At 34.0% G+C, this 21,795-nt stretch overlaps 1 protein-coding gene across 6 annotated transcripts in view; it reads left to right on the top strand.

Moving 5' to 3' along the window:
* Positions 1-5,446, top strand: part of LOC111056584 (organic cation transporter protein) — a 65,500-nt gene extending 60,054 nt beyond the window's left edge. For all 6 annotated transcript variants that reach the window (XM_039438320.1, XM_039438322.1, XM_039438321.1 and 3 more), the window contains 2 exons: positions 484-668; positions 4,661-5,446. In XM_039438320.1, coding sequence (XP_039294254.1) covers positions 484-668; positions 4,661-4,849 — 374 coding nt within the window. In that variant the 3' untranslated portion in view covers positions 4,850-5,446. The remainder of the gene's footprint in view (positions 1-483; positions 669-4,660) is intronic.
* Positions 5,447-21,795: the final 16,349 nt, after the last annotated feature.

Raw genomic sequence — 21,795 nt, 5'->3', positions numbered from 1 at the left:
ATTTAAACATTAAGAGAAATGCCAAACCGTCGACTTGAATCTTAGACCTCACTTCGCTCGGTCAACTAGTATATAGTATAGTATTATAGTGTATAGTATATACAGGGTGGCGCAAAAGTCACTGGACAGTTGGCTAAAAGAAAAAAATAAAATAACAGGAAGATGTAGTACAATAGTAACTATTTTAAAACTGTTTTAGCTCATGATGTTGGTATTACAAAATGTTGATAATTACGCCTCGTCAAGTTGGCAATACCATGCAATGACAAACACAACAATCGATCTAGTCAGTTTTTGAAAGCGTGTTCTGTGAGACGTGATCGAAGCTGTAGTTTCCGAATTCGTTTTTTTTTTGTTAAACAGTTGTGTATATATATAGTATAATAGTATAATAGTTGAACAGGAGAGTACAAAAAATGTTAAACTTTGATTCATCTATGATTTTTCCTAATGATTCAACTATTTTTTGATCTTTTTCTACAGATTACCAGATGGGAATCCTGCTGATGGCACTATTAGGGAGATTCTGCATATCGGCAGTATTCGCGGTTATCATTCTACAAACCTCGGAACTTTTCCCCACCATAAACAGAAATTCGGCCATAGGCACAAGTCTCACGGTCTGCCAATTGGGGGCCGTGGCTGCACCTTATGTCGTCGATTTTATGGTGAGTTTATGGAAAATGCCATTGAAGTTATTCATTCATTCACAGAATTAATGGTTGGAGATTACCTTAAACCACTAATTCATTGAATAATTCATATAGCATAGGATTCATGGGAATTCCCATGCTTTATGAATTATTATGAATTATTATTCCCATGAAACAATAGCGTAGGCCTAAGTAGATATCCCATGGTATAGGGAATTTATGTCGCAACTTTTACTGTTATCTCAAGCTGATTACTGTCGATTATTGTCAATTTTTGCTGTTTTGTTGGGGTGAGAGTGTATGAACGGCACAATTTGAGAGACTACCAGCGTCACACAGCTGCATAGGAAAGAACTACGTGAACTATCGGCTTGGGATAACAGTAAAAGTTGCGACATAAACGCCCTATACCATGGGATATCTACTTATGCTATCGTTTCTCTATGGTAATACTAATATAAAATAATACTTTATTAAGTTGTGACGTATCGATTAGTAAGTTTTTACAATTTCATTACGTTAAAAGAAAACAATTAATATGTATCACAATTTGTAACCAATGTTGTATTTTTTTTGAAAAATATTGGGGGCTCCACCACTTCCCAGATGGGAAGAAAAGTTACAAAGGAGATACATAGCTGAAGATGGTAGAGCAGATATTTTAAAGAAATAAAAAGAAGAGATCATTCTATGAAATACAAAATTTATTGGTTTACAATATTTAAAAAGAAAATTAATTTCAAATATATAAGTTAATAGTTATATAATTTAGACTGTGAAGAAAAGGAAATCAGATTATTATCGAACAAGTCTTAATTATTTTATATAAAAAGGAGTTTCTATTTATTTCAATTTGATGAAACTATTTAGATATTTTGAGGATTTTCCTCTTGGTTAGAATTCTCTACATTTTATTCATCAAATGTGAATTCCTATGAAAAGAAAATAACATGACATTATCAATCAATCATCTTTATTCAAATATACATAAAAATGTACTAGAATGCGTCAATTAAAAAAAAGTATTTTCTTGAAGATATAGCATGTCAGTCATAACAAATACATAAAAATTTACAATACTTATCTAATAGTCTTCAAGGATGGTTCTCCAGAAACTCATCCACCGAGTAACAGGCTTTTTCTATTAAGAATTTATGAAGGTTAGCTTTGAATTTTCTCAATCCACAGTTAGTTGATAATAGTTTTACTAATAAAATGATGAATAATTAATTGAGTACGATACCAATCCCCTTTATGATGACCATCTCGTCAGCTTTGGCTGGAAGGTGAGGTCTAGAAGAAGGTCCAGGTCCTGGCCAGTCAGAGTCCTTGGGTGTTCGGAGGAGCGTCACAAAAGAGACTCACTCGAAAAAGTGGGAAAATCTAATATGAAAATGCCGGCTGTTGGGGAGACTGGAAAGTTCCACCACTCTGAAGCTCTGCGATTTTTCATTCAGTCAGCGCAATTTGGCTTTCTAGTGATCCTGATTTTATTATTGAAAATTAAAAAGGAAAATAAATTTAAATTTTGATGTGCTTGAGAAACTGTCAAAACCCATGGTTTATGACAAATTATTACTAATAAAGTATTACTAATTCTAACTAGATATTACTAAGATTACTAATAAAATATTATCTTGTATCATCTACATAAATCATGTTTGAATAGATAACTGTTGATCCTTGGAAAATGATATTCAAGAATTTCGTCTCGATTAATACTAGACTACCGGTACTATTTGAAAATGATGTTTCAGAAAATGATGAGAAAGTATAATTGTAGGTATTTAAAACTTGAAATGAATATCCAAATATTAGAAATCAATAACAAAACAAGATAAATATTATACTTTGTTTTATGACACCACAAAATTAATGAACTCATGTTAATGATTGATAGTAGAAGCTATCTAAAGTTATATCTAAATTTGGAAGAGGAATAGCACAATTGATAAATGATAATCATATGTCATAAATCAGTTGTTTGAATTATTCTAAATCATCAGAAAGTTTGTTATTTTATCTCAGTTTATTTTAGTCAATAAGCCATTATTCTAGCTCTTCAATGGTCTCTATTTATTACAATAATGTTACCTTATTTTCCTCTCCCTATCATTTTGATAATTCACTTATTGTATAAATGAATAAATAAAGAAGTAATGATGTATGAATAATAGTGGATGAACTTGATTTGATTCAATTTGAGATGATAGTGATCTGTTGTCTTGTATCATCTATGTTGAAAATGTATCTATTTGAGTGAGAAACGTACTTTATATAAATAAGAATAGAAATCTAATAACCTTTTTAAAATTATTTAGTCACAACATGCTTCGGCTATATGATGCCAAGTCATTATGATGACATTTGTTATTATGACTTAATAATGGCATCATATTATAGCCGAAACAATTTTAAAAAGGTATTTAGATATCTATTTTTATTTATATTGAAAAGTAGCCCCAAAGAAAAAAAGACAACGTACTTTATGATTTGTTTGAGTTTAGTTACATTGTGTTTATTTATTTATTCATCTATTTCTTCGAGGGTTGTGTGTAAGAGAGGGCCGACTGCGCCTTAAATCCGCCCTCCTAGGTCAAATTAAAGGCTGCGGTTCTATCCTATTCTTGTTCAGACACAAATATCCAATAAACAGGCTCAGCTAAAAACTGTCACTCTCCCAAAATTTGATAAATAACATGTTTCAAATTGGGATTATGTTTTCAATTTTATAAATTTGAGTACAGGTTTAGGCTAAAAATACATTAAACACCATGGACCGTTGATTATATTGGCCAAGCCTGTTCCTCTGTTCCAGTCAGAACTAATATCGGGACACCGAGCTTCGCTTGTTAGTTTTATTTATTGATAAACAGAACACAATTCTTTCAAATGATCGTATTTATATTTCACAGCTGGCTCTACGTCAGCTTATGAATTTCGGGGATGCGATATTTTGATTTTCCACAGGATCACTCGCTCACTTTTTACTATCCACAGACGACGAAGGTCTCAGCTGTTTCAGCCAAGGAGGAATTATCCTTTTAATGTCGTTCAGCGAGTTTTCCCAAGGATGAAACCTAGTGCAATCGAATTTTTATATCATAAACCTACCATGATCCAAATTTCGTGAAAATCGTTAGAGCCGTTCTCGAGATCCGTTGAACATAAATAACCAGATGACCAGATATAAAGATATAACGAAATTGCTTGCTTGATCCGTTGAACATAAATAACCAGTTAACCACATATAAAAATATAAACAGATATACCGTACCGAAATTGCTTGCCTTATATAATAGGATATGATAATTTGTGATTGTATTAATATATGAATATTGAATTCTTTCGAATATTTCCGATGCTTTTCTCAATACACACCTAGTTTTTTTACTGTTTTAATTTGATTTGAGCGTTGTTTTGTATTGTTTCAATGTTTATCTCATTTGAAACCCGGTTTTTATAAATTTTAGTTGAGTTTCTACATTTTAATAGCATCTAATCTTTTTATTCAGCCTGTTTTATACTTCGTTTTTGAATTATTTTTGACGACATGTTGTTATACATTCGATTACTTCTATACATGAATTTTCTTCTCGTTCCCAGAATGAACACAGCTTTTGGTCAAAGATCTCTACAATATGTAGGTCCTAGAATCTACAATAAAATCCCGCAGATCACAAAGGACGAAATAGATTTAAAAGAGCAGTACGGAATTGGTTATATGGTACTGGCATTTGCCAGACCGAGGAGCTCATTGTAAATAGGATATAGGATGAACTACTGTCATATTTTTATAATATACTTATAAGTTTGTATTCTACCTTCAATAACTAACAAACTTTTATAACTAAATTTTTTATACATATTTTAGAGAAGAATATTATGATCGCCCCGACACATATTACTATAGTGGGGTATCATAATTAGAACTAAGTTTAGTATTTTTAGCAACTTTTATATGTATAGTATAATAATTATGTATATGTTTTGTCAATCACTTGCAGGGAGGCAAAGAATACTGGTATTTACCGAGCACTTTATGTGGGATCCTGTCCATTCTGACCGCCATACTTGTCGCCTCGCTACCGGAAACCAAAGATAAGCCACTGGCCAATACCGTTGAAGATATCGACAACCAATCAGAGAAGGTCTCTTTTCTCTCCTTCTTCAAACTCATCTGCTTCTGTCGGTGACAACATTTAGTCTAAGGCTTGGTTGCACAAAAGCTGGTTAGATTTTAATCGTGGTTAATTTCACGAGAACCAATCAGAGAAGGTTTTTTTTAAAGGCGGTTTCTCGGATTGGTTCTTGTGGAATTAAACACGGTTAAAACTTAACCGGCACTAAGTCTGTTATTTATTTTGCGTATGAATGAGGAGAATCGTATAAGAGATCTTGCCAACTGTATAAAGGATCCTGAGAATATTGTAATATAGTGAGGTCCACGTTATAATGACAGTGTTTGATTAGCAATCATACCTATCTTCTGTGCCTTGGTTAGAGGCCAGAGGCTAAAGTCACTGTATTGAATATCTACAGTAACTATAAAAATATTATAGTGATTATCATAGTCTCTGTATTGAATATCATCCAGCTTGCACTATGTACTGGTGAATTTCTAAAACAATCTACTGTCAACTTCAACGGAAAACGAAGGCGTCTATGGAGAGGTCCATGTTATAATGGCAGTGTTTGATTAGCTATGGTATTGCTATCCTTGTCTATCATCCAACAAGCGGATAGCGCTATCTCTTTATCTCTTTGCTCTGTTGCCACATCGTCTTTCAACAATATAGAATCAATAATTAATTGAAAAATCTTCCGTCTCAATTATGATTATTCATTATGAAATTATTGAAAAATATAATTTCTTGCTTAATAAAATATAATTGATTATTCTAAACGATAATGAACTGTTAATATTATATCAAAAAACCGGTATCAGCTACCGTCTATGGAAGGCATTTACAAGACAGAGGATCGGCAACGTTGTTCTACTATCTTTCTCCACTAACGTGGACCTCACTATAGTAGTTTTGTGAACAGTAGACCTCACGCAGTTTTCTCATCCACAAGTATCTGGTGTCACCTGTTCACCTGCTTCTCCAGACATCTGTGTAATGCATGCAATGAATAATCCACTGTCAGCTGATTGATTATGAATAATTCTATAGTCTGATTAATCTCATCTACAGAGTAGATGATATATATATTATAGCGATATCGGAGTATAGAGGGAATTCCTTTTTCTTTCATATTATCCTTAAAATGCAAAATTTCAAAAAACCTTGTGCATACATCGACGCGCAGTTAAAAAAGGAATATTCCTGCCAAATCTCATAGAATTCTATCAATGAGTTTGGCCGTAAATGCGTTACATACAGACAGACAAAAGAAGATCAGAGTTAAAACATAGACCTCACTACGTTCGGTCAATTAAATTTATAAATACAGATCCATTTAAATACAACATGCATTATTTTACATACATACATAAAGAAGTTATTTAATTATAGTTTGTGCACTTGTTAACTTCAAAGTTACCAATGCGACAATCGTCTGTTTCAAAAACTAGTGATTCAAGAAATGAATGTTTAATGGTTTTCGTAGTTGAAAACTCAGTTAAAAAAATAAGAACCAGTTAAAAAATAGTTGAAAACTTAATTTTATATTATTTATCACGCGTTCAAAACGTATGGAAGTTTTTATTAAAGGTTAGTAAAATTTTATATTGAATAAAATGTAGTCATCGTAGTGAGATTCATTTTAAACTGGCAGTATTGATTGGATGGGAATCTTTGATGTTGTCTATTGGGAATGCTGACAGTTTGAAAGTGAATTCCACTAAAGTTGACAATATTTTTGTCTACAATGTGACTAACTTTCAAAAAGTATTTTAGTTTTGAATTTTAGTAAATTAACTATTGAATTAGGTAACCTAGATTCAAATTTATTATGCGTTCAAAACGTATTTTATTGAGGTTAATGATTGTTTCAATTGAAATTGACACATCATATTTCAATTAAAATAGATAGATTTGCTTATTATTCAATATGTAACAATATGATATATGTACAACAATAACATAGTTCGAAAGATTTTGGCCCGGTTGCACAACAGCCGGTTGAATTTTAACCGTGATTAATTTCACGAGAGCCAATCAGAGAAGGCGTTTTTGAAAAGACTGCTTCTCTGATTGGTTATCCTGGAATTAATCACGGTTAAAATTTAACCGGCTGTTGTGCAACCGGCACCCAAAGGTTTAAAGAGCCTCACACGTCAACCGAAGCTTATTGTGTGTCTAACATAGTTTAACTCAGTTGATAGTAAAATTTTATTTATTTAGAAAAATATACATAATCATTCAACGATTATAACCATTATTAGATTATTATATTTTTCGCCACACTGCACAGAAAGCAGCTGTTTTCCAGTCCCTACGTAGATCTGAAAGACATTGTTTGCAGACGACCCTCGTCTGATGTCAGAATAGGTTTCTTTCCGGCTAAGGCCAGAAAGAGTACCCTTTCCGGCCGCTAAATTTCAAGTGTGCTAAAACAGCTGATCTAAAAACTTTCCATTATTTGATTTTATTATTCAATAATTAAAACATTTATAATAATATCATCTTATTGTCATTTGAAAGAATAAAAAAGTATAAACTCAGCCTCCCACATAATTGAACATCATCTTTTAGGTCATTTAGACAAATCAGAATAAAAATAAAAATACTTGGACAATTTCCTGATATTCAGATTACCTCAGATTTGCTAGAGCTATCACCTTCCACTTCTGCTTTCGGAAGTGCTTAGTAAACAACTATTCTCATATATATATATATATATATATATATATATATATATAATATATATTATATATATATATATATATATATATATATATTGTTTATTTTTGTGTGTGGCGAAAAATAGCGTTCGCAACACGGGCAAAAATGTTTTTCCGGCTCTCAATCTTTTCTAGTCCTCGGACTTGAAAACCGATTTCGAGCCGGAAAAATCTCATTTTCTGCTCTAGGTGCGAAATATACTATATTTACAAATTAGGGCCGGTTTTCGCGAGCTCGGGATCTTTAAGTTTTAGACTTTAAACAGCTGGAGTCAGAAAATTGGCTTTTCAAAACGGGGCGTAGTCACAGTCCACGTTTAAATTAAATTTCGAAAAACTAGAAAACTGAACACAAATAATAAAGAGAAATTAGTGTAAAGTTTCAGCTATTTAGGATTATTCAGGAATGTTCCATTTCGTCAAGGAAAAGTTTCCAATTATTATAGAAATTAGAAGATAAAGATTATCATGAGAACTGCGACTATGCCCCGTTTCGTAAAGCCAATTTTCTGACTCCAGCTGTTTAGAGACTAGAACTTAGCTGAATCCCGAGCTCGAAAATCGGCCCTTTGTATCCGATATATAACAATATGATATGTACAACAATAACATATAGTTTTACTCAGTTGATAGTAAAATTTTATTTATTTATTTATTTACAAAAATACACATAATCATTCAACGATTATAACCATTATTAGATTATTATATTTTTCAATTAATAATATTAGTAACGTTTCATCCCAAATACTCATCATATCTTTCTGTTGATATTATTGATGTAATGATCTGTGTTATTCTGACATGTTCTATGTAACTATGGATAAAACATGGTGTAAAATGTAACTATTGTGATAGGATGTAAGTTAGTAATGTTTGAATTTGAAAGAAAATAAAAAAATAAGATACAGAAAGAATTGAACGAAAGGAATATCTAAACATCACACTTTAAAATCAGTGAAATTGTTTTGACTATAGTCAGGTCCACTTTATAATGGCAATGTCAGATTAGCAATGGTATTGCTATCCTTGTCTATCATCCAACAAGGCGGATAGCGCTATCTCTTTCTCTCTTTGCTCTGTTGCCAGATCGTCTTTTAACTATGTAGAATTAATAATCAATTAACAAAATATTTCATCTTCATTATGAATATTAATTATGAAACTATTGAAAAATATAATTTCTTGCTTAATAAAATATAATTGATTATTTTAAACGAGAATGAACAGCTAATATTACATCAATAAACCTTAATCAGCTACCGTCTATAGAAGGCATTGACAAGACAGAGGTTCGGTATCGTTGTTCTCCCATCTTTCTCCACTGCCATTATAACGTGGACCTCAATATAGCTGTGTAGGAATATTTATTAATAACGAGTGTATAGGAACAATATGATTGAATCAATACTTGTGTTAAATTTAGTTACTTTAATTGTGAGTACAGTAATCGATGATTGATTGTTATTTTCCATTATTGTAGATTATATTAATAATAAGAATATTCACATTACTGTTTCAAAGTGATAGATTCTCACCTGTTTAGAAAGTCACCTGTTTTTAGAGTATAATGTTTCAATGTTGAAAAATATTTAATGAATTTATCATTTTCTAGAAAAATGTGGACCAATATTCAATGTGGAATAGCTTTATGCAGCCATGAACCAGTATTAATGTTTAAAAAATATTAACTCTATTGAGTATGTTGAGATAGTGATCATATAATATATCATCAGCTCTGTTGCACAAAAGCCTGTTAAATGTTAATCTTGATTAAATGCCTCGACAACCAATCAGTGGAGGTTTTTTTTTAAGAAGAAGGCTTCTCTGATAGGTACTCGTGACATTTAATCACGGTTAGAATTCAACTGGCTTTTGTGCAAACGAGTGTAAGTGAATATGAGTTCTGTTAGAATTGATAAAACTTTTACCAATATTGACTATTCTTATAATTCAGTTGAAAAAGTGGAGTGAAACAATCAATTATCTGTTGTATATTAGTTTAAAATTCTTCTACAGTATTACCTCATTATTGATTCAGGATATAAGTAGGAGTACCTATATTCCACTTTCTTGAACGAACATTCAGATACTGATGATTGATTCTTTATTGATTCATACAATACGTACATATCATCAAAATGATAGGGAGAAAAAAGGTAACCTTGTGCTATTCCTCTCCCAAATTTGAATAAGGTTACACTTAGTCCGAAATAGGTTAAGTCTTGTAGTTTCTCACTTCACAAAATTTTCAGTCCTCAATTTATTATTTCCACAAAGTAGGTTTTTATATTAGATAACTATTATTATTAGATAACTTAACATTTTTATTGTACGTTTTATGATCAAAAGTACCACTTTTGTCATTTAATTCATTAATTGGATAACAGTTTTCACTTCAATTCATCTTATTTTACCTCTGTTGACATTTACATCTAATTTTGATCTCAGACTCAGTTTCTTTAGTCCTGAAGTTAGTATCTTTATATTGTAAAATATTGAAACCAGATTGTAATACCGTGTAATTGTAACTATAATAGTCCCTATATTTTTATATGAATTAATAATATATCTGAGATGGTATATTGTTGTCCACAAAACTGATGAAAGAGTAAAAACATACAATAATTGATCTTAATAAAACAAAATAAATCTTATAGCACCCTTTATTTTTTAAAACTTTAAAATAGTTGAACAACTAGTTTCGGTTTACACCATCTTCAGGTTCTAAAATAAAATAAAATTCAATAACTCTTAAATAAAATAAAATTTTAACTCTTGATTTTTATTTCATTTTAGAACCTGAAGATGGTGTAAACCGAAACTAGTTGTTCAACTATTTTAAATTTTTTTTTCAAAAAATAAAGGGTGCTATAAGATTTATTTTGTTTTATTAATTTAAAAGTAGCCCATGTCAATAAGTGTTTAATAATTGATCTGTATAATGAATGCTGTGTTTTTTATTTTGTATATTGTTTAAAAGTTGTGTATTTCTTGTAATGTCAGGATGTTTGTAACTTTATCTGTCAATAACTGTGTACTATTGTATTTTCTCATTATTATTATGGTACTTCGATAAGAAATAAAGTGAGCATTCTATATCGAAAGTAGGCTACTTTGTACAATTTATTTAACAATTCCAAGCTATTCGAATTTGAATTTATTACTCATTGCATGTAAAACAATAAAATTGTTTGGCAATCGTCACATATTGAAAAATATACGATGGAAAAAGCACAAATGGATTGAATTTAGTTGTATAGTTACTTGCTATTGAGAATATTAACACTTGTAATATTCTACAATATAAAGACTCTTTGAGATTTTCATCTTATGTAGGAGTTGCATTACAAATTAAATCATTTCTATTGTCAAGATTATTATCAATTGATCAATAAAAATGACAAAAGATGGCATTCTTATTATAGTACGTGATAAATAATATGACAATATTATAGCACGACATTCCCATTATTGAGTTAAAAGCATTTGATGATGAAATATTCTTCTGCCCTCAGAGTTGGGGGTAAGATTTTGGGCCGGTTTCCGAGCTCGGGATTTATCAAAGGCCTAGACTTTGAACAGCTGGAGTCAGAAAATTGGCTTTCTAAAACGGGACGTAGTCGCAGCTTTTATAAAGTAGTCGTAGTTTCTATTTTCTCATTTCTATAATTGGAAACGTTTTTCCTTGACGAAATTAGACATTCCTAAATAATTCAAAATAGCTGAAACTCTACACTATTTTCTCTTTATTTTATTTTGTGTTCAATTTTCTAGTTTTTCGAAATTTAATTCAAACGTGACTATGACAATGACTGCGACTACGCCCCGTTTCGGAAAGCCAATTTTCTGACTCCAGCTGTTTAAAGTCTAGGACTTATCTGAAACCCGAGCTCGGAAACCGGCCCTTTATGTTTCAGAGAATAATTCACTCTGTATTGTAGTGGAAAGTAGCTCGGAATGCCAAATTTGGCGCTGACATTTCTCAGGTACAGCTTCATTCAAGGTGCAAATTTCAGCCAAATCTGAGATACTTTTTTTTACATCGTGAAACACACTGCAATAAGAAGTATCTCAGATTTGGCTGAAATACCATCTCCTCAAATACCATCATCATTCCTAAGAGTTTGAGCAATTTCAATTTTAGGATTCATGGATTTCATGAAAAAAATGATTTTGTTACCTGTTGCATGTTTCTGCTGCCCTGGTAGTATTTCCAGTTAATTTTCATCCAACACTGATTTATAGTAATCATGAGAAATTTGAATTTCCCGCTAATCATGAGAAATTTGAATTTCCCGCTAATCATGAGAAATTTGAATTTCCCACTCAAATAGTATAAATCATGAGAAATTTGAATTTCCCGCTCAAATAGTCTAAATCATGAAAAATTTGAATTTCCCGCTAATCATGAGAAATTTGAATTTCCCGCTCAAATAGTCTAAATCATGAGAAATTTGAATTTCCCGCTAATAATGAGAATTTTGAATTTCCCGCTCAAATAGCTCATTTGCATATTAGAAATGACCAGATTTCTACCAGGGCATCTGAAACATACAAGAGGTACACGAACTAGATCAGTGTTGCGGGTTGCCTATACTTCCATTGGAAGGCGTTGAAAAATCCCTGCTACCTCTTGCATGTTTCTGCTGCCCTGGTAGAAATCTGGTCATTTCTAATATGCAAATGAGCAGCTATTGAGCGGGAAATTCAAATTTCTCATGATTAGCGGGAAATTCAAATTTCTCATTTGAGCGGGAAATTCAAATTTCTCTTTATTTATACCATTTGAGCGAAAATTCAAATTTCTCATGATTAGCGGGAAATTCAAAATTCTCATGATTTATATTGATTAAATTATTATTTTTATTAATTATGATTTAATTAGTAGATTTATATAAATATTGATATTATGAATTCAGCATATCAACTTCTGACTGTTTATCAAAAACATTTCTTTCAGGTATATTATTTATTGAAAGTTTGACCTGCTCAATGAATTTTTTTTTAAATAGCTGCAGTAAATTATACTATTTGAGCGGGAAATTCAAATTTCTCATGATTTATGTGACTACTGAGCTCATTTGTATTTTAGAAATGTAACAGGAAGTTAAAACATAGCAGACACATAAGCTCGACCTAAGAAATTTCGGAGCCAAATTTGGCATCAGCAGCTACTATACAGGATGAGTTTATGCAGCTTCAAACATAAAATTTGCAAATTTTCAAACGGCCATATTCAATGAACAGTAAGGAATTTTGCAAATCTGATTTCAGATTCATGTTTCTCGCATCAAAGTCCAAAAGATCACGAAGTTTGAGCGATTTCTTCGTGAGACACACTGAGGCAAAAAGTATCTTAGATTTGGCTGAAATTTGGTCATATCTCCTAAACGGTGAATAATTTTGAAAATATGATTCCAGATTCGTGTTTTTTGCATCATAGACCATTAAGCTGCGTACACATACTCGTGCTTCCAACCCGCACCGAGCACGCTCCTCCCTCGTACCGCCCACGTACCACCATCGCACTGCAATCGCTCCGCCTCCGCTCTCTACTCGCACCGATCATGAACGTTACGGAAGATGGTAGATCTTCTCGCGTTCCCCGGTCGAACCATTGTTGCTCGCCGGTCGATCATCAATCGCTCTGCTGGAGTGACGTTCGGTCTTGGAGCGGAACGAAAGTCTGTACGCACCTTTAGATCACGAAGTTTGAGCAATTGTTATTTTTCACAAAAATTTGATGGTAATCATGGATTACCATCGTGAAACACACTGGAACAAAGAGTATCTCAGGTTTGGCTGAAATTTGGTCATACACTAGAGTCCCGATTAATCGAGTTAATCGGGACCGCTACAACCTCGGATAGTCAAATACTCGGTTAACACGGAGGGCCTAATCTAAATAAGGGGTTAAGGAAATCAAATAAAAATACGTACCATGTGATGTACACCAACATGAACTATATTCAAAACCACACAACTAGATAATAGTAGTACATACTTTAAAGTATTAAAAAGTTACAAAGGTTTGAAAAAATCTTTGACAGTTCTTTGTGTAATCGAACTGCTTCGCTTCTTAGCTGCCAAACTGACCTTGACCTTGGCCGATCCGATGCTCGGTTAACACGGAACCTCGGTTGACCGAGACTCGGTTAATCGAGACTCTAGTGTACCTCGTGATAAGGAATTTTGCAAATATGATTGCAAATTCGTGTTTATCGCATCAAAGGCCATAATATCACGAAGTTTGAGCGATTTTTATTATTCACAAAATATTGATGGTAATCATGGATTGGAACTGAAACAAGAAGTATCCCGGATTTGGCTGAAATTTGGTCATATCTCCTGAACGGTAAGGAATTTTTCAAATATGATTCCAGATTCGTGTTTCTTGCATCAAAAACCATAATATCACAAAGTTTGAGCAATTTTTATTTTTCACAAAATATTGATGGTAATCATGGATTGGAACTGAAACAAGAAGTATCCGGATTTGGCTGAAATTTGGTCATATCTCCTGAACGGTAAGGAATTTTTCAAATATGATTCCAGATTCGTGTTTCTTGCATCAAAGGCCATAATATCACAAAGTTTGAGCGATTTTTATTTTTCACAAAAATTTGATGGTAATCATGGATTACCATCGTGAAACACACTGGAACAAAGAGTATCTCAGGTTTGGCTGAAATTGGTCATACACTAGAGTCCCGATTAATCGAGTTAATCGGGACCGCTACAACCTCGGATAGTCAAATACTCGGTTAACACGGAGGGCCTAATCTAAATAAGGGGTTAAGGAAATCAAATAAAAATACGTACCATGTGATGTACACCAACATGAACTATATTCAAAACCACACAACTAGATAATAGTAGTACATACTTTAAAGTATTAAAAAGTTACAAAGGTTTGAAAAAATCTTTGACAGTTCTTTGTGTAATCGAACTGCTTCGCTTCTTAGCTGCCAAACTGACCTTGACCTTGGCCGATCCGATGCTCGGTTAACACGGAACCTCGGTTGACCGAGACTCGGTTAATCGAGACTCTAGTGTACCTCGTGATAAGGAATTTTGCAAATATGATTGCAAATTCGTGTTTATCGCATCAAAGGCCATAATATCACGAAGTTTGAGCGATTTTTATTATTCACAAAATATTGATGGTAATCATGGATTGGAACTGAAACAAGAAGTATCCCGGATTTGGCTGAAATTTGGTCATATCTCCTGAACGGTAAGGAATTTTTCAAATATGATTCCAGATTCGTGTTTCTTGCATCAAAGGCCATAATATCACAAAGTTTGAGCAATTTTTATTTTTCACAAAAAATTTATGAAACCATGGACTCAGTGTCTCTTCCTCTTCCATCATGAGACACACTGAAACAAAAAGTAACTTGGATTTGGCTGAAATTTGGTCATATCTCCTGGACAGTAAGTGATTTTGCAAATATGATTCCAGATTCATATTTCTCGCATCAAAAACCATAAGATCACGAAGTTTGTGCGATTTTTTCTCACAACGTCCCGGTGTGTTATGTTATCTTGGAGTTTAGTCAGTAGTCAGTAGTAACTAGTAGTTCTGCGAACAGTAGACCTCGCTCATGAATACAACTTTCAAATTAATGTGAAGTACAGTATATTGTGGAGATTTAGCAATGTCATCTATTATTTTTTCCATTGAAAATGCTAGTGACAATGTTTCCAGGGACATCGGACTTATAAATTTATTTTGAGGAAGTACTTTCACATTGTCCCCATATTTACAATATTAACCTATATTACAACTTTTTTTATAATTAATTATTATTTCTCCGTCAACTGACGGAGAAATGGAGTATGCAGTAGGCAATTTATACGATGAATCGTCTCACAGACGATAGTGAGACAGAAAATAATTCTAAAAAAGATAGGTTTGTTGGTGTCAATGACAGGAGGTTGCTAATGATGGTTTCAATTTTGATGAAAAGTGGTTCTAATGATATGCTTACAACTCGGTTTCAGACCTCATACTAAAAAGAAAAATCTGGTGTGGCGCACTCACACAACTTTCCTTGCCGTTATGAAAATTGATCACCTGACGCTAGTGTTCCCGCGCATCTCAAGTCTACTATTCAAAGATTTGAGCCAGCTGGTGACAGTGCAATAACGCTGAAGACACACTTGAGGTCTGCTATCTCTTCATAGTGAATGATTTAATAGAATCAACAACAATTTTCTCGAATTTAAAGCTTATTTTCAATTTTAGGTGAAAATGTTACTGAACATTAATTGTAGAGATTTTCATGCTCAATACTCCACTTGATTTTTTTCGTTTCAATTGTATCTGTAGCCTGATAATTGGGAATCTATCTGCATTGATGGGGCGAAGCTCCTGAAATTTTTACAGATATGGGACTTGAGACAGTTGATAGAGCTTATCGATGACTATTTTAGGTATGAATTTGATCAAAATCGTTGGAGCCGTTCTCGAGAAAATTGCAAAAAACCCTGTTTTTGACAACATTTTCGCTATTTTAGCCGCCATTTTGAATTGCATCAGATCGAAATTGTTTGTGTCGGATACTTATATCGTAAGGACCTTCAGTTCCAAATTTCAAGTCATTCCGTTAATTGGGAGATGAGATATCGTGTACGCACATACACTCATACATACACACACACACACAAACCCGGAGGTCTTATCAAAAATCGTTACACATACGTTTCTGCGCCTTGTTTCAAAAAACTTGTATACCAAATTTTATCCAAATCGGACAATAACTGCGGCCGTAACTGCGGTACAAACAACAAACAGACAAAAGCCGATCGAGTCGAAACTAAGACCTCAGCTTCGCTTCGGTCAATAATTAGGAAAAGACTGTTATCGTTAGACGAGGAAAAGTCTTCACCTGGGTCCACAGTCTCAGCTCTACTTTGACTCTGATTACCACATTACACTCTTATCCTATGGTTTTTACCTCTTCTCTCTTTCTTTCACTCTCCAGCCTATTTTTTCTCTCTCTCTCATTAAACCTATCCAAAGCCTCTCACCTCCTTCTCTGCATTTTCTATCACTCCTTTTTTCTCTTTCTCTATCTCTCTCACTCTCTCTTTTCCACTCTTCATCCTCCTCTTCTCATCTCTCTCTTTCTCTCTCCCTCATTTGGTAGAGAGTTAGTGGGAAGAATACTTCGAATATTCTTTCTGAAGAATGGACATTGATATGTCCAAAGCTCCGCCAATTTATGTAGATGCATAACAATAATTATATATTTTATCTATAGTTATTACAAATTGTTTTTTTTTTCATATTATATACAGCTCAATAATTATTCTCCTAATTTATATTTTGTAAATTCATCAATAATTTGGCTGTATTGTAAGCTATTGTATATAAGTGTATAAGCCAGTATTTATATTGTTGTAATCTACATAAATAAAGAACTCAATCAATCAATCAACCTATCCAATGGCTTCTATTTCTTCTCTGTCCTCGTCCCCTGTATTTTCCCTCACTCCTTTTCTGTCTTTCTTTATCACTCACTCTCTATTTTCCACTCTTCATCCTCCTCTTCACATCTCTCTCATTGAACTTATCCAATGGCTTTTAATCTCTTCTCTTTCCTACTTCTCTGTATTTTCCCTCACTTCTTTACTCTCTTTCTTAATTTCTCTTACTCTCTCTTTTCACTCTCCTTTCCTCTCCTCACTCTCTCTCTCTCTGATTGAACATATCCCATGGCTTCTATTTCTCTCTCTCCCCGTCATCTGTATTTCCCCTCACTCCTTTTCTCTCTTTTCTTATTCCTCTCATACTCTTTTTTCACTCTACACCTCTCTCTCTCCCCTCTCACTCTTTCTCTCTTTCTCCTTGAACCTATCCAATGGCTTCTATTTCTTCTCTGTCCTCGTCCCCTGTATTCTGCCTCACTCCTTTTCTCTCTTTCTTTATCTTTCACTCTCTCTTTTCCACTCTTCATCCTCCTCTTCTCTCTCTCTCTCTCTCTCTCTTACTCCCATTAAAATTATCCAATGGCTTTTATCTCTCCTCTCTTTTTTCACTCTACCCCTATCTTCTATCTCTTTCTCTCCCTCATTAAACCCATACAATAGCTTCTATTTCTTCTCTCTCCTCTGTATTTTTCCTCACTCCTTTCCTCTCTTTCTCCATTTCTCCTACTCTCTTTTTTCACTCTACTCTTCTCTATTTCTCTCTCACTCTCTCCTCGTCCTCTGTATTTCGCCTCACCCCTTTTTTCTCTTTCTTTATCTCTCTCACTCTCTCTTCTTCACTCTTATATATTCAGGCGGTGGGACCTTCCCGCAAGGGACTCCCCACCAACAGAAGCCATACGAATTTACTTTTTTCTTCACTCTTTATCCTCTTCTTCTCACTCTTTGGTAGAGAGTTAGTGGGGAGGATATTTTTAATATTCTTTCCGAAGAATGGACATTGATATGTCCAAAGCTCCGCCAATTCATGTAGATGCATAACAATATAATTATTATCTATAGTTATTATATATTACAAATTGCTTTTTCATATCATATACAGTTCAATAATTATTTTCTTAGTCTATATTATGTAAATTCATCACTATAATTTTGCTGTATTGTAAGCTATTGTCTATAAGTGTATAAGACAGTATATATTGTAATCTACATAAATAAAGTACTCAATCAATCAATCAATCAATCAATCAATCTCTCTCTCTCTCTTCTTCACTCTTTATCCTCTTCTTCTTACTCATTATCTCTCTCTCCCCCTCATTAAACCTATCCAATGGCTTTTATCTCTTCTCTCTCTTCTCCTTCTCTGTATTTTCCCCTATTCCTTTTCTCTCTCCCTTTCTTTCTCCAACTCTCTCTTTCTTATCTCCAATGGCTTCTCTCAAAGTCTTGTCGTCTTCTACAAATTCAATTTGTAAGATTTTGTCCACACTCACTAAGAGATTGGGCATTTTAAATCGGGTGGAAGTAACTAGTAGTCTAGTGATCAGATGGAGTTTGTAGAGGAGGATGTAAGGATAAGAGGAAAACGCTATTGAAAGTAATTAGAAGAAGTCAAAGAAGGCGAAAAAGAAGAAGAAACGCTGAGAGATAGAAAGGGACTGTGTGGATATTTTCGTCTTAATTAATAAGGTTTCCTTTAGTTGATGATATAGCTTTTCCAATACAGTTGAGTATCACATATGAAACTTGGAGGAGGAAAATAGTTATTTGTATATCTAGAGTGAAAAGTGCTGTTTTTTCTCCCTGAGGGAAAAGTTTGAAGCCCGAGGCGAAGCCGAGGGCAACAATTTTCCTGAGGGAGAAAAAACATTTTTCACTCGTGATATACACAACATTTTTCCTCCACCTACATTTTTATAAAAACTGCTAATAAAATAATTTTAAAAACGTATGTGACCAAACAATGTGTTACAACATAATCTAAAAAGTAAACAGAAACAGCTGGCTTGTAATCACAGTTCTCCTCCGACAGCACTATCTGTCGGCTAAAGTTGTAACAACAATGACAGCTATGATGAAGTTCCCGTTTCAAATTTGATTAGTTAATAAGTAATATTCGTTGGATGATATTTTGAATAACATGGAATAAAAGAAAAAAATATATACATTTTTTTAGTATAGTGATATGAAGTTTGTAATAATAATTTCAGCATACAAACATAAATTTTATATATCGATCAAATGTCTGGTTGAGGTATTGAATTTAGTTGGTTTAATGACTACTCTATATGCTTCCTCATCTGAGCTTAGACCTTCTGACCTATTCCAAATGTACGTTTTTGAAATATAGATGCTTCCCATGTTATTTAAATGGAGTCACTTTTATTCCCTAGGGAGTTTTTCTGTTTTTTAGTACCGAGAGCGAAAAGTGACACTTTAGTATCATGTTTCAGGGAGTAAAGTGAGTACTTTTGACAGTAGGTGGAGGAAAACGTTATTTAAAGGAACTGGGAGAAGTTCAAGAAGGTGAGAGATAGAGAGGGAGTGTATCTGTGGATATTCTTGTCTCAATTATTGGGGTTTCCTTTATTTGATGATATAGCTTTTCCAATACAGTTGAGTAGTACAGATGGAACTTGGAGAAGAGAAACTAAGGAGAAGAAAAACTATATTTAATAGAACTGGAAGAAGTTTAAAAAGGTGAAAAGTAAACGAAACGCTGAGAGATAGAGAGGGAGTGTGTGTATGGATATTTTTGTCTCAATTATTAAGGTTTTCTTTACTTCATACAATGGATTTTCTTGTAAAGATGAGTACCACGGATTGATCTTGGAGAAAAGAAAATAAGGAGTCGTTGAAGGAACTGTTAGGAGTTTAAGAAGGTGGAAAAATGGAGAGATAGCAAGAGAGTGTGATTGAAACACATGAGGCAAGAGGCAATAAAAATGAAGCAGATGAAGCAAGAGGATAGGAAGTGATGAGGATAGAGGCAAGAAGCATGAGGCTAGAGCCATGAAAGATGGCCCAGATGGGGCAGGAGGCATGGAAAAGGTGGGGAAAGAGGCATGAAACACATGAGGCAACAGAAATGAAGCAAGAGGCAAGAAAGATAAAGCAGATGAGGCAAGAGGAGAGGAAGTTATGAGACACGAGATACGAAGCAAGAGGCAAGAGGCAAGGATGATGGAAGAGATGAGGCAAGAGGCACCAAAAAGGTAAGGTAAACAGCATGAAACAGATGAGGGAAGATGAGAGGAAGTAGTGAGGCAAGAGGCAAGGAGCATGGAAGATGGAACAGATGATGCAAGAGGCATGAAGAAGGTGAGGTGAGGATGAAACACATGGGGCATGTCCCATACACAAATATTATAAGGCAAGAGACATGAAACAGATGAAGCAGGAGGCATGGTACAGATGAGGCAAGGTGCATGAAGCAGATAAGACAAAAGGCATGAAATAGAGGCAAGGATCATGAAAGTGATTAGAAAAAAGCATGATACTGATGAGGTAAGAAACATGTAAAAGATGAGGCAAGAGGAATGGAGTAGGTGAGGCATGAGGCATGAAGCAGATAAGGCAACATGCATGAAAAAATAGAGGCAAGGATCATGAAAGTGATTAGAAAAAGCATGATACTGATGGGGCAAGATACATGGAACAAATGTGTCAAGAGGCATCAATCAGATAAGGCAAGACGCATGGAACAGATAAGGCAACAGGCATGAAATAGAAGCAAGGATCATGAAAGTGATTAGAAAAAAGCAAGATACTGATGAGGCAAGAAACATCTAACAGATGTGGCAAGATCCATGAAGCAAATGAGGCAGAATGCATGGTACAGATGAGACAAGAGGCATGGTACAGATGTGGCAAAAGGCATGAAGCTGATAAGGAAACAGGCATAAAATAGAGGCAAGGATCATGAAAGTGATTAGAAGAAGCATGATACTGATGAGGCAACAGGCATGAAATAGTGGCAAGGATCATGAAAGTGATTAGAAAAAGCATGATACTGATGAGGCAAGAAACATGTAACAGATGACGCAAGATGCATGAAATAAATGAGGCAAGAAACATGTAACAGATGAGGAAACAGGCATGGTTCAAATGTGGCAAAAGGCATGAAGCTGATAAGGAAACAGGCATAAAATAGTGGCAAGGATCATGAAAGTGATTAGAAAAAGCATGATACTGATGAGGCAAGAAACATGTAACAGATGAGGCAAGAGGCATGAAACAGCTGAGGCAAGAAACATGTAACAGATGAGGAAACAGGCATGGTTCAAATGTGGCAAAAGGCATGAAGCTGATAAGGAAACAGGCATAAAATAGTGGCAAGGATCATGAAAGTTATTAGAAAAAGCATGATACTGATGAGGCAAGAAACATGTAACAGATGAGGCAAGAGGCATGAAACAGCTGAGGCAAGAGGCATGGTACAGATGATGCAAAAGGCATGAAGCAGTTAAGGCAACAGGCATGGAATAGAGGCAAGGATCATGAAAGTGATTAGCAAAAGCATGATACTGATGAGGCAAGAAGCATGTAACAGATGAGACAAGAGGCATGAAACAAATGAGGCAAGATGCATGAAACAAATAAGACAAGAGGCATAAAACAGATAAGGCATGAGGCACATGAGGCAAGTTCTACAAAACACGAAGCAAGTCCCCACAATTATCGGGATTAGTCTTTGCCTGAGAGGGAAAGTCTTGGCTAAGTTAGTAGAGTTGTAAGTTATAGTGAGATTCACTTCAATCTGTCAGCATTGTTATACCTAAAATATCGATGTCATCTACAAGAATAATACTGTCAGATCCTTGTGAATCTCACTGTAGTAGGATTCACTTA

Source organism: Nilaparvata lugens, chromosome 11, assembly GCF_014356525.2.
Source record: "Nilaparvata lugens isolate BPH chromosome 11, ASM1435652v1, whole genome shotgun sequence".
NCBI classification, from domain to species: domain Eukaryota; kingdom Metazoa; phylum Arthropoda; class Insecta; order Hemiptera; family Delphacidae; genus Nilaparvata; species Nilaparvata lugens.
This window is presented reverse-complemented; position numbering and strand designations above follow the sequence as displayed.